The following is an 11129-nucleotide window of genomic DNA, read 5'->3' as shown; positions in this document are numbered from 1 at the left end:
TAAGATGTGCAACTGGAGCAAACGTCATATCATAATCAATGCCATACTCCTAAGTGAAGCCTTTTGCTACAAGCCTAGCTTTGTAGCATTCCACTGTACCATTTGCCTTTGTTTTGATCTTGTACACCCATTTACAACCTATAGCCGACTTTTCAGAAAGCAAATCAACCAAATCCCAAGTATGAGATTATGCTAACGCTTGCAACTCATTCGCCATTGCTTGCTCTAAAAGAGGATTGGTATGAGCTTCTCTATATGTGCAAGGCTCGTGAAAGGAAGCAATAGTAGAATAACAGTGAAAATCACGAAGCCGAACATAAGGTTGACTTACACGAGTAGAATGACAAACAGGAGATGAAGGTTCATCCATGAGTGAAGAATTCGTAGATGGTGTAGACATATCTGGAGCTGCCGAAGTGGGATTACCAGAGATACCTGTATCAATATTAGGAGGGGACAATTCCAAAGAGGAAGATTCAAGTGTGTCATCTTTTGGAAATAGATTGACAGAGGGATCGGTAAAGAAGTGAACAATTGGAGAGGATTCAAATGGACAGAGAGACGAGAATGTTTTATGTTCCCAGAAGGTAACATGATGAGATACGCGAAGTTGATTAGAGACAGGATCCCAAAATCTATATCCTTTATGCTCAATACCATATCCACGGAAGCAACATAGACGAGCACGAGGATCTAACTTCGTGCGTTCGTTAGGGAGAAGATGCACAAAACATGCACTACCAAGGACTCGAAGTAGACTATAATTAGGAACACTATCATATAAGTGCTCATAAGGAGAAATGTTACATATAGTAAGTTACGGAATACGGTTCATATTATATACAGCAGTATGAAAGGCCTTTCCCCAAAACTATTCTGGACAAGATGCTGAGATTAGAAGAGTGCATAAAATATCTAAGATATGCATGTGTTTATGCTTTGCTCGACCATTTTGTTGGGAAGTTCCTGGACAAAAACGATGAATGATAGTACCATTCTGAGAAAGAATTCTAAGGAACTCTCTGTCTCTATATTCCATGGCATTATCAGTGCGAAAAATCTTGATATCTCGAGAAAATTGTGTTTTGATCAATGGCAACAAAATTACTATAGATTTGAGTAATTTCATATCGATTCTTCATAAGGTAAAGCCATGTATATCGGGAATGATCATCCACAAAAATCACAATAGAACGAGATCCTCCCATGGTGGGAGTAGGAGATGGTCCCCATATACCATAATGAATTAGATCAAAGGGAGCATGAAAGATAGATTCACTAATATTGAATGGTACAGCATGATGTTTTCCCAACTTACAAAGCAAGCAATCAAAATTTTTATTGTCAATGGAACCTAAATGACCACTTAGAATCAGAGGACCTAATCTAGAGAAAGAAGAATGACCTAAACGAGAATGCCAAGTTTTAGATGATACGGTGGCAACACAACTAGTGAAGGAGTTTAGAAGCTTTACAAGCTCAAACAAGCGTCCCACTTTACTGCATGTCCCAATTGTTTGTCCTGTTCGTAGATCCTACACACGACAACCATTAGAAAAACAATGAATGTCAAAATCAAGTTCGCATGACTGTCCCACATATATCAAGTTTAATGAGAGTTTGGGAACCATAAATGTATCAGGTAAGGACAATTTGGATGTCAAAATGTTCCATGTATAACTAACTATCATCTGAGAGTTATCAGCCGTATGAATAATAGGTGCTTGTGAAGTGTATGATTTTGACTTGAATAAATTGGAATTGGAGGTCATGTCATTACAGCAGGCAGAATCAAAGAACCACGAATCAGAAGTACCTGGATTAACTAACAGAGCAAAAGAGTTAGGTACAGAGGAGCTAGAAGTACCATATTCTTGAAAAATGGAACCGACCGTGTATCGAAGATCCTCTAATGATAGAGTAACTGATGAACAGTTGGAGGAATCGTCAATGGTAGCAGCAATAGTGGATGAGCGCACATGCGAACCTCTGAACTGAGATCGGTTGTTTGTTCCCATAGGTTGCTTAGGTTGTAGCTAATAACAATTGGATGCATGATGACCAGGTTGGCGACAATGCATACAGTAACGCTTGCGCCATGAGGAAGAACCAGAAGCGGCGAGTACTGCATCTGCAGGAGTGGAGACTAATAGAGTAGCGCGTTGTGCCTTTAAAGTAGCTAGTCGAGTCTCTTCGGTCAACAATTGTGAGACAACTACTTCAAGATGAGGTAAAGGATTTCGATAAAGAGGTGAAGCTCGCACAGGTTCAAACTCATCATTAAGTGCCATCAGAAATTGTATTACATCCATACGATTGCAATATTTTTGCAAACATGTGGGCATCAGTAGTCGACTCCCATTTAGGCTCAGATAAGGCTAGCTGATCCCATATAGCATGCATCGAAAATAAAAAGTCGTTAATAGACTGACCTGTCTCCTAATGCATGCAATGTAAATTCCCTAACAAATGATATTGATGAGCAATGTCTGATATGAAATAACGACCGACAAGAAGATCCCAAGCTTCCTTTGTTGTATCTAGGCGACCAAATTGAAGTTCGATAGATGAAATCAAGTGTTTCGAATCCACGTGAGTATCTGATGATTCTTGACATGGTATGGAAATAAAAGTCCGTTTTTTTACACACAATATTATAATTGTCCACAACTAAACTAACATGTACGTGGGTGATAAGATGGATAATAACATTGAGCCCCTAAGCAGGCATCAACTCAAGTTGCTTCCTTTATATATTGAAGATCTTCTTAAGGTAGAAGAAGGTGGAAGTGATTATCAAAGGATGTTCGCATTGATAGATGAGGTCTGAAAATGGAAATGCAACTATTAATACTATTTTTACCGAATGTAAACACAGACGTTAATCCTCTAATTATTAGGGGTGATGCCTATGCAACTATTAATACTATTTTTACCGAATGTAAACACAGACGTTAATCCTCTAATTATTAGGGGTGATGCCTGGACTCGAGAACCAAACCAATAAGGACCTGTTTGGTTCCAGAGCCGATCGGTCTGATTTTCAGGAACCGGGATTAAACACATCTGTCCAACTATGTAAAGCAGGTAGCATGTCTTTTTCCTTTTTTATCGATGAGGGACACCTGTTTAGGATGACTAAAAGTGAAAATAATTGGATAGAGCCCAAGTGTGAGATTCCACATCAAGCTGCAAGGAATGAGAAATGCTACCTTTATACTTTTCAAAACAAAATAGAGCCAAAGTGTGACATCTCACATCCACTAGTGGGAGTTTCTTATAATTTATTTATTTATTATTATAACTTACTTAGGGATATATGATAAAAAAATTAAATCACCTAGAATTGGCCAGTTCGGTCCAATTCACTAGTGGAACTGGACAGGTGCTCACCCTTACTAATTATCAAGAGTTATTTACTTTTATGGAAAAAAAGTCTGTTCATAAAATTCTAAATGCAAATGAACGTGTCAATGAACGTGTCCAACAAGTAATATAATGATAAGAAGAGTATCGTCCCACAGAGATTGATGATTAATATACCAATTAAATTTTAAAAATAGACCAATTCTAAAATTTATCTAATGGATCAAAATAAAATTGAGAATAAATAAAAATTGACAATTTTATAAATGAAATTTTAGAACTAAAGGCAGATAATCAATCAGATAAAATATATTAGAGCATTCGATTTTACCATAACCATTAGATTTGAATTTCAAATTATTATGCATACAAGAACAATATCAAACATGTTATAGCCGAATTTCCTAGTCTATTTACTATCCTATCTCTAGGTATAGCAAACATACTCAGTTTATTAATTCACTATATCTCTATGTGAATTTAAATAAATAGAAGTGCATTAAAATCTGTGAATATTCCCAGTTTACAATGAATCTTTTGGACTACCTTAGCACCGAAAGCTACACAAATAACATAGTATACTTCTATCCACATTTAATTCATGGTCGTATAAGGACAATTGCATATTGTCGCTTCTTAGTTTCAAACATGCACATCAAATCATTCAAATGGTGGCTAGTCATTTAAAGGCATTAAGCACAATAATATATAACTCACATAAATAAAATCACTTGCAAAACATAAAAAGCATGAAATTCATATCATCATAGTCAGGCTATATCATAGCCCTAACATAAGAAAATTAGAACATAATAAAAGAAGAAACAAAAATATAAATTAAATCGAACTTCTTGAATCAAAGAGCAAGAATTCTATTACCACTTTTTGTCTTCTCTTCAAAATACTTGAGAAACTCCTAGAACAGTGAATACAAAACTGATAAAAAAAAAATTGATGTACCCCTAAGCCCTCAATGTTATCTTATAAATAGGATAACATTTAAGACTCTTATCACAAGGCAATTGCTTCTTTTTCACATAAAACTAGGAAATAAATCACAGAATTCTCGATTTGGTATCCACCTTCTAACTTTTTTTTGTGTAAAATGTTAGTAGTATTTATAAGTTGACGTACATAAGCTTAGGGGCATTCCCCAGCATTACAAATAGAACTAAGATCACGAAAAAATGGAGTGAGGGAGTCTTCATACAGTTGCCAATATTTCATTTGTCCGGGATGATCTAAAAGATTTGTAGTGCGAAGCTCGCCCTTTGACAAGTTTGCAAACTTTAGCCAAAACGATAAGAGCATCATTTGACTTTCATTAGAAGCGTCTACGATTACGCCCTATCCAAACGCAATATATGGTCGCTAGAAAAGATACCTTCAGAAATCTCACTACCAAGTCCTTGTCTTTGGTAGCCCTAATCATCCATTTGAGTTCATCATTTCATCCTCCTAAAGAATGTTGAATTCCGTATTGTGCAAGGATAGTACGCCAAATGCTTCCGGTCTAGGTGCATTGGAAGAAGAGATGTTCTTTGCTTTCCAGACCAGACAAACAAAAATTACAGTGGATATCTACTTCAGGCTTCCAACGTGATATGATTTTTGTTGTTTGTAGTCTATCCCTACAAACTAGCATGCCGATGAAGTTGTGCTTGCTGAAACCACCTTTCCAAATCAATTGGAACCATTCCACAGCCAATCTCACACTCCTGATTTCATCGTATACCTCTTGGCAACAATATCTTGGTCTAGATATGACCAAAGCTAAAGCCATTCTCAGTTGAAGAATACAACGCCAACTCCATGCCATAGCACTCTTGATTTCAAGCTACATAATTGAATTGCCTCTACACTTGGTACTTGTGAACACATTTACTCCACAAGGAAGACGACGGACAATTTATGAGGTTCCAAAGCATACGGCCAAGCAAAACTTTGTTCCATAATTTTAGATGAAGCAACCCTAGACCTCCTTCCTTTTTTGGCGAACAAACAACTTCCTAAGCAATTTTGTTTGATCCATGGCCTTCTGTATTTCCAGCCCATAAAAAATGTCTAATCTTCTTTTCAATTTCATATATAATTTGCTTCGGAAGTAAAAACATTTGCATCCAAAAGGTACAGATGGAAAAAGTAACGATTTGGCCAATTGGACACGATCGGCATAGCTAATATGTTGCATGCCTCAGCTTTCTAACTTTTCTCTAGATAGCATATTCCTTTCCTTCATTTTGCCATTTTTTCCTGATTTTTTTCATATCTCATTATTCTACATAAACAAAGAAAATTTGAGTAAATAGAAGGAAATCCAAATATTTTCTCACAAATATTGCATTATTTGTTGCCTAAAGTAGGTAAAATAACTCTATTTTTATAGAGTTATCAGAGTCCACACAAATTTTCTAAACAACCATACTTTAATAGAATACCAAAAAAATAAAATGACTGTGAATTACAAAAGTAAGGGCAAGGGTTTTAAATAAGTGATCGAATGCAAAAATTAATAGAATGAAGAAATGAATCGCACACCCGATTTGGGTAATTGCAAAGGATAGGAATTTTTCTTAATCCATTTTTGGATGGGTTTATAAAAGGGTGAAACAACTGGCTTTTGTGATGGAGCTTTTCTGGGTGGTGATTGTGGTGGTGAAAGAGGCTCAAAAGGTTCAAGAATTGGAGGAGGAGTCTATGACCAGGGTGGTCCATACGAAACCATAGATTGGTATTTTCCTCCGTCCTCACCAAGAGGTCCTACAGTAAGATCTCCATCAAGATATCTCTGGTAAAGACTATCTTTGGGGCATTTCTTTTTCCTTTTAGATGGTCTGTCATCTTCTTCATCATCAGGAGGGCTTGTACAAAGGGAACATTGACAATCAAGATCCCAGAAACAGTGTCCTGTTCGAGGATCCTTGTAAAAATGAATAGGTCGTCCCTCTTGGTCAAAAGACTCGATTATAGCCTTTGGATATGAGTCGCCTTCCTCAATAGAAACGTTAGCATGACAAGGTTGCATCATAAAAATAGTACGAAATATAGAAGAAGAGGCTTCTTCATTTTCCTTACTAAATTAATGACAATCATATCATCTTTCTTTTTTGTGAACTGAGATTCCATGAACTGAATAGGCCTGGAATTCTGATGGATTTTTTTATAGTTAGTTACCTAAGTGTCAGGGAGTAACTTAACTAGTTGATCTCGAGGAATCTATCTGGGTACATGGACGCAGGAAGTTTAATCATTATCCACTGAGATAAAAAGAGCGTCCTCCATGCCTGGAAAGTTGAGATCAATAGCATGGTTTTGGATCCGGTATACCATCTGGTAGTGTAAAGTTGAAGCTATAGAATCAGGAGTCTGAGGAGCTCTGGTGAGCTCTAGCTGAACTTTAAGAGTAGAGAGAAGTCTCGGATTCGAAAGGGCCATGTTAAAATTTAGAAACAATGTTACAAACATTGTTCCGGCATTTGGAGTGGTTTGGATTGTACCAATGCAGGCATGTTGGTAGTCCAAGAAACGAGTGCCTAAAAGGGTCATGCGAGCAACAATAGGTAATCCTTTTCGGCCATGGAAAGACAGAGCAAGGCGGATAGCTCCAAAGTGGAGATGTGCATATCCTTGCTGTACCCACTGACGTGGAAAGTCAGAAGGTATCTGGAGGGTGACGAAATGTTCTTGCTAAGTAGCAGGAATAGGATGCTAGTCGAACCGGGATGATTGAACATATTATTTAACTTCTCGAGGTATATGTTTGATGAGTTGTTTGATGGAACGAAGAGGAGAGAAGGAAGGCGGTTTGGCGAAAGCAAAGTAGGGATTGATAAGGGGGAGATGAGTTTCCAAAATTTTGCTATCTTCATTAAGGTATGAAACCTCATAAAGATAGTCAATTTTAGAAACATTTGAAGTGCGAAGATCTAAAGGAACATTTACAGTGATTGGTGGACTGGAATCAGTAGAATCGCTCATGATGGAACAAGGCTACCTTTGGTATTTCATCTAAAAACAAACAAGTAGGCTGAATAGAGGGCTGGCTCTGATACCATAAGGGAAGGGTAAGATGCAAATCAGGGAAGACGAAGCCAAGGCTTGTGGCAAATATGCTATCCCACATACAAACGGCTCTCCAAGCCTTTATAAAAGGGACTGCCTTTTAGCTACCAAACCTTTCTTCGAATTTTGATTTGCCCCTTAGAAATGCTTTATAGTAGCATGATTCTGATACACAGGTTCCATACCATGGCCAGTGCAAAGCATACTACCAGGATTGCTCAGCGCACATACGTTTATTTATAGAATCATACCAGGCAGAAAGGTAGAAGAGAAGATTCAGAGACTCATAATGCACACAAGTTTTATTTCTTGAAGAGCAGATCGTGTCTCTCAAACTTTACAAATTATTCATTTTCGTGAAACAAATGGAGCCTTAGAGACGAATCTCACCTTCAAGAAACACATATATCAAGACATCAAAACCCTTTCTTTCACCGACTTCTACATGGCGATTGGAAACAAACGGACTACATGGCCGACTCAATCAAGACTCCAACTCCAAGTCCAACAAGGATTTGCCATTGATTTGCATACTCGGACATCCAAAAGTCCAACCCAAACTTCCCTAATTTACATTACATTATCGAACTACAGATCGAATTTCGTTCACGAATTCAAACTCAATCCATATTTTCAAACAGATTTCAACCTTTCTACTTCTGATAAATGGAATAAGAAGATTTCTATGGGAAACCCTCGGGCCATTAACACCTGGAAAAAAACTAGTGCAATAAATTACATTGCTGTTTCGCCTCCATTCTGACAAATCTGCACACGTATCAAAGCAGCAGCATCGTGAGCGGATCATGTTTAATCCCCTGATGAATTCAATAAGTAGTAATCATCCTTTTCTGTGATATCAACCAGAAAAGGTAATTAATTAAATAATAGTCGATTATGTCAACGTCACCGATTCATATCTTCAAATCATGTCCATATTAATTGCAAGTATCGCCAATTTAAACAATACAAGAACACACTATATCGCTCAGCTTATAATATTACATATAGCTCGTTGGAAGATAGAGCTCGAAAGTTACATTGACTGCTATTGACCCCTGAAATAATATCAAATGTACGTACTTAGGTCATGAAGACATTACTACATGAAAAAAAAATAGAAGAAACAAGTGAGGAGAACTCTCTTAAATCCACAATACAACTGGCTTCCAATAACAAAGGAACTTCATTTTGGAGGATCTTTTTTATTTACTCCAACTACAAGGTTCCTCCAGATAAGTATCTATTTATTCAATGCCTATAAAAGCACAGACACGATCGGTTTCATCACCCAGTTCTTATTCCGTAAGCATCGGGGTCGATCACTGCCATCGCGGCAGCGGCATGGCGAAGAACTTCATCAAGCCGTTGGAGCAGTCTTTGCCATTCGAAGAAGCAAAGTAGTAGAGCCTGTATTGGTTCAGCACAACTTCGAAGCCGTTTCCAGCGCCGTTCGATGGGCCGGCGAGCAACTTCGTGCCCTTGAAGTCACACTTGAGGTAACTATAGAGGTTGGGCAGCAAGTACACATTGTGGGGTGCATCATACTTGAACACTAACAAAAAGTTAATGAGGACTTTAGTGGAAGTAACTCAACTCCGATTGAATCATAACCAATCACTTCCAATAATAACTCTAACAAGTTCAAACATAAGAAACCAATCATATATCGTGTGACGACAAAAATAACAAGCGTCTCTCACGAGCCAATTATAATAAAGGAAATGTCTAGGAAAACATGCTTTTCTATGAGATCTAGCTAGTGTGAGTCCGGTCGTTCATTTGAAACACGATAGGCTCGCTCTAATGAAATATGTCTAGATGACAAGGAATCCAAACTAGAAGTTGCTTGGTTACTGACTCACCAAGCTTATCATTGATGAAGAAGGGACTGTTCTTGAGAGCCCAATCCGTGTAGTTATAGCCGTAACGCCAATTTTGAGATCCACCCACAACAATAGTCCTAGCCTCGGCAATCGCCATGGTTGTGGCCATCACTAGCAGCACGAGTCCTGCGCACTTCAGTCCTGCCATTTTGTTGCTATTATTCTCAAGACCTCTCCCTCTAAAGACGATAATAGGATTGAATTGGTTTGGCAATTGAATGTGTGTGTTTCCAAGTACTACGTTGATGGGAGGTTTATATACACAATGTTTCGCAACGATAGTCAGCTAAGTTGTGTCAACTTGTTCGGCAAAAAGATCGAAATGGATTGACTTGAAGAATGAAGAGAACACGTTTTTCCAAGATTTTTAATATATTAAGTCATACAATCCGTTTTCCTCTAATGACATGCTTCTAGATTGCGGCTCTTAGTTCTTCCAGTTCTCTTATCATTTTCCAGCTACCTTAGAACCATCCCATTCTTCAGGCGGTTGTCATCTTGGGATAATTACCGAAAAAAGTCATAAACCTATTGTATTTGAGCCAATTAAATTCTAAACATTTCAATTATACCAATCAAATGATAAACATTTTCACATATTGCCAATTTAGTCCATCCGACTAATGTTGGCCAAAAACTCTGACGTAAACACCGGACGTCCTACATTGCACGACTAACGCTAACATGGACATTTTTTTATAATATTTTGAATTTTTTAAAATCTTTTTTGTTTTTTTCTTTTCTTTTCTTTTTTTTGGAACTGAGGGCCGACAAGGGTTGCCAGCCAACCATCACCGGCCACAGGCAAGGGCCAGGACTTCGGCGGGTGAGGGCATCGCAGCCCTCAGCCAAAAAAAAGTAAAGAAAAGAAAAGAAAAAACAAAAACCAAAAAATTATAAAAAAAATGAAAAACTATTAGAATATTATTTAAAATGTCCACGTCAGGACCGGCCATGCCATGTAGGATGGCCAGCATCAACGTCAATAGTTTCCGGCTAAAATTGGCTAAATAGACTCAATTGGCAAAATGTTAAAAGGTCATATAAACCTATTGGATTAGTACCAATTCAATCCTAAACCTTTCAATTAAATCAATTTAGTCCTAAACCTTTTGTGCATTGGTACTATTTTAGTCCATCGGGCCAATATAGGCGGGAAATCACTAACGTGTACAAATTTTATAATTTGTTAATATTTTTTTATAATTTTTATTGTTTTTTTCTTTTATTTTCTCCTTTTCTTTACACTGTCAGCCGGCGATCATCGGCCACAGGCAAGGGTCGCCCTCCCCTGGTCTGGGTGAGGGCCTCCGCGTCCTTGTTGGTCACAGGCGAGAGCGCAGAGGCCCTTGCTCATGGCGGGTGAGGGGCGCGATGCCTTCGCTAGCCATATGCGAAGGCACAAAGGCCCTCACCCAGACCAGCTTGTGGCCGGCGATGGTTGGCCGGTGACCTCGCCGGCCAAGAGGGTAAAGAAAAGGAAAAAAGAAAGAAAAGAAAAGAGAAAAAAGAAAAAAATATATTAAAAAATTCTGAGAAAATATTTAAAAAATTATAAATTTTGTCCACATCAGCACCAGCCATGCCACGTAGGACCGCCAGCATCTAAGTTAGCAATTTCCAATCTAAATTGACCGGATGGACTGAATTGATACCAATGCGAAATGGTTTGGGACTAAATCGGTTCAATTGAAAAATTTAGGACTGAATTGGTATCAATGCAATAAGTTTATGACTTTTTTGGTACTTTTCCCTGTAAAAATGTTTAAAACTCAATTAACACAAATGAAAGATTTAAAACTCAATTGACATAAA

The 11129-nt window shown here is 37.8% G+C and overlaps 1 protein-coding gene across 1 annotated transcript; it reads right to left on the bottom strand.

The window, feature by feature from the left end:
- Positions 1–8393: 8393 nt before the first annotated feature.
- On the bottom strand, positions 8394–9609 carry LOC115680899 (uncharacterized). Its single transcript, XM_030604740.2, has 2 exons — positions 9294–9609; positions 8394–8983 (listed from the first exon to the last, which is right to left on the bottom strand). Exons 1-2 carry the CDS (start codon positions 9460–9462, stop codon positions 8751–8753), a joined length of 402 nt encoding a protein of 133 aa, XP_030460600.1. The 5' UTR covers positions 9463–9609; the 3' UTR covers positions 8394–8750.
- Between the last annotated feature and the right edge of the window lie 1520 nt (positions 9610–11129).

This window comes from Syzygium oleosum, unplaced genomic scaffold, assembly GCF_021117445.2.
Source record: "Syzygium oleosum isolate NSW1041296 unplaced genomic scaffold, Sole_v2.1 Sole_v2.05, whole genome shotgun sequence".
Classification (NCBI taxonomy): Eukaryota; Viridiplantae; Streptophyta; class Magnoliopsida; order Myrtales; family Myrtaceae; genus Syzygium; species Syzygium oleosum.
Note: the sequence above shows the minus strand (reverse complement) of the source record. Positions and strands in the feature narration are given on the sequence as shown.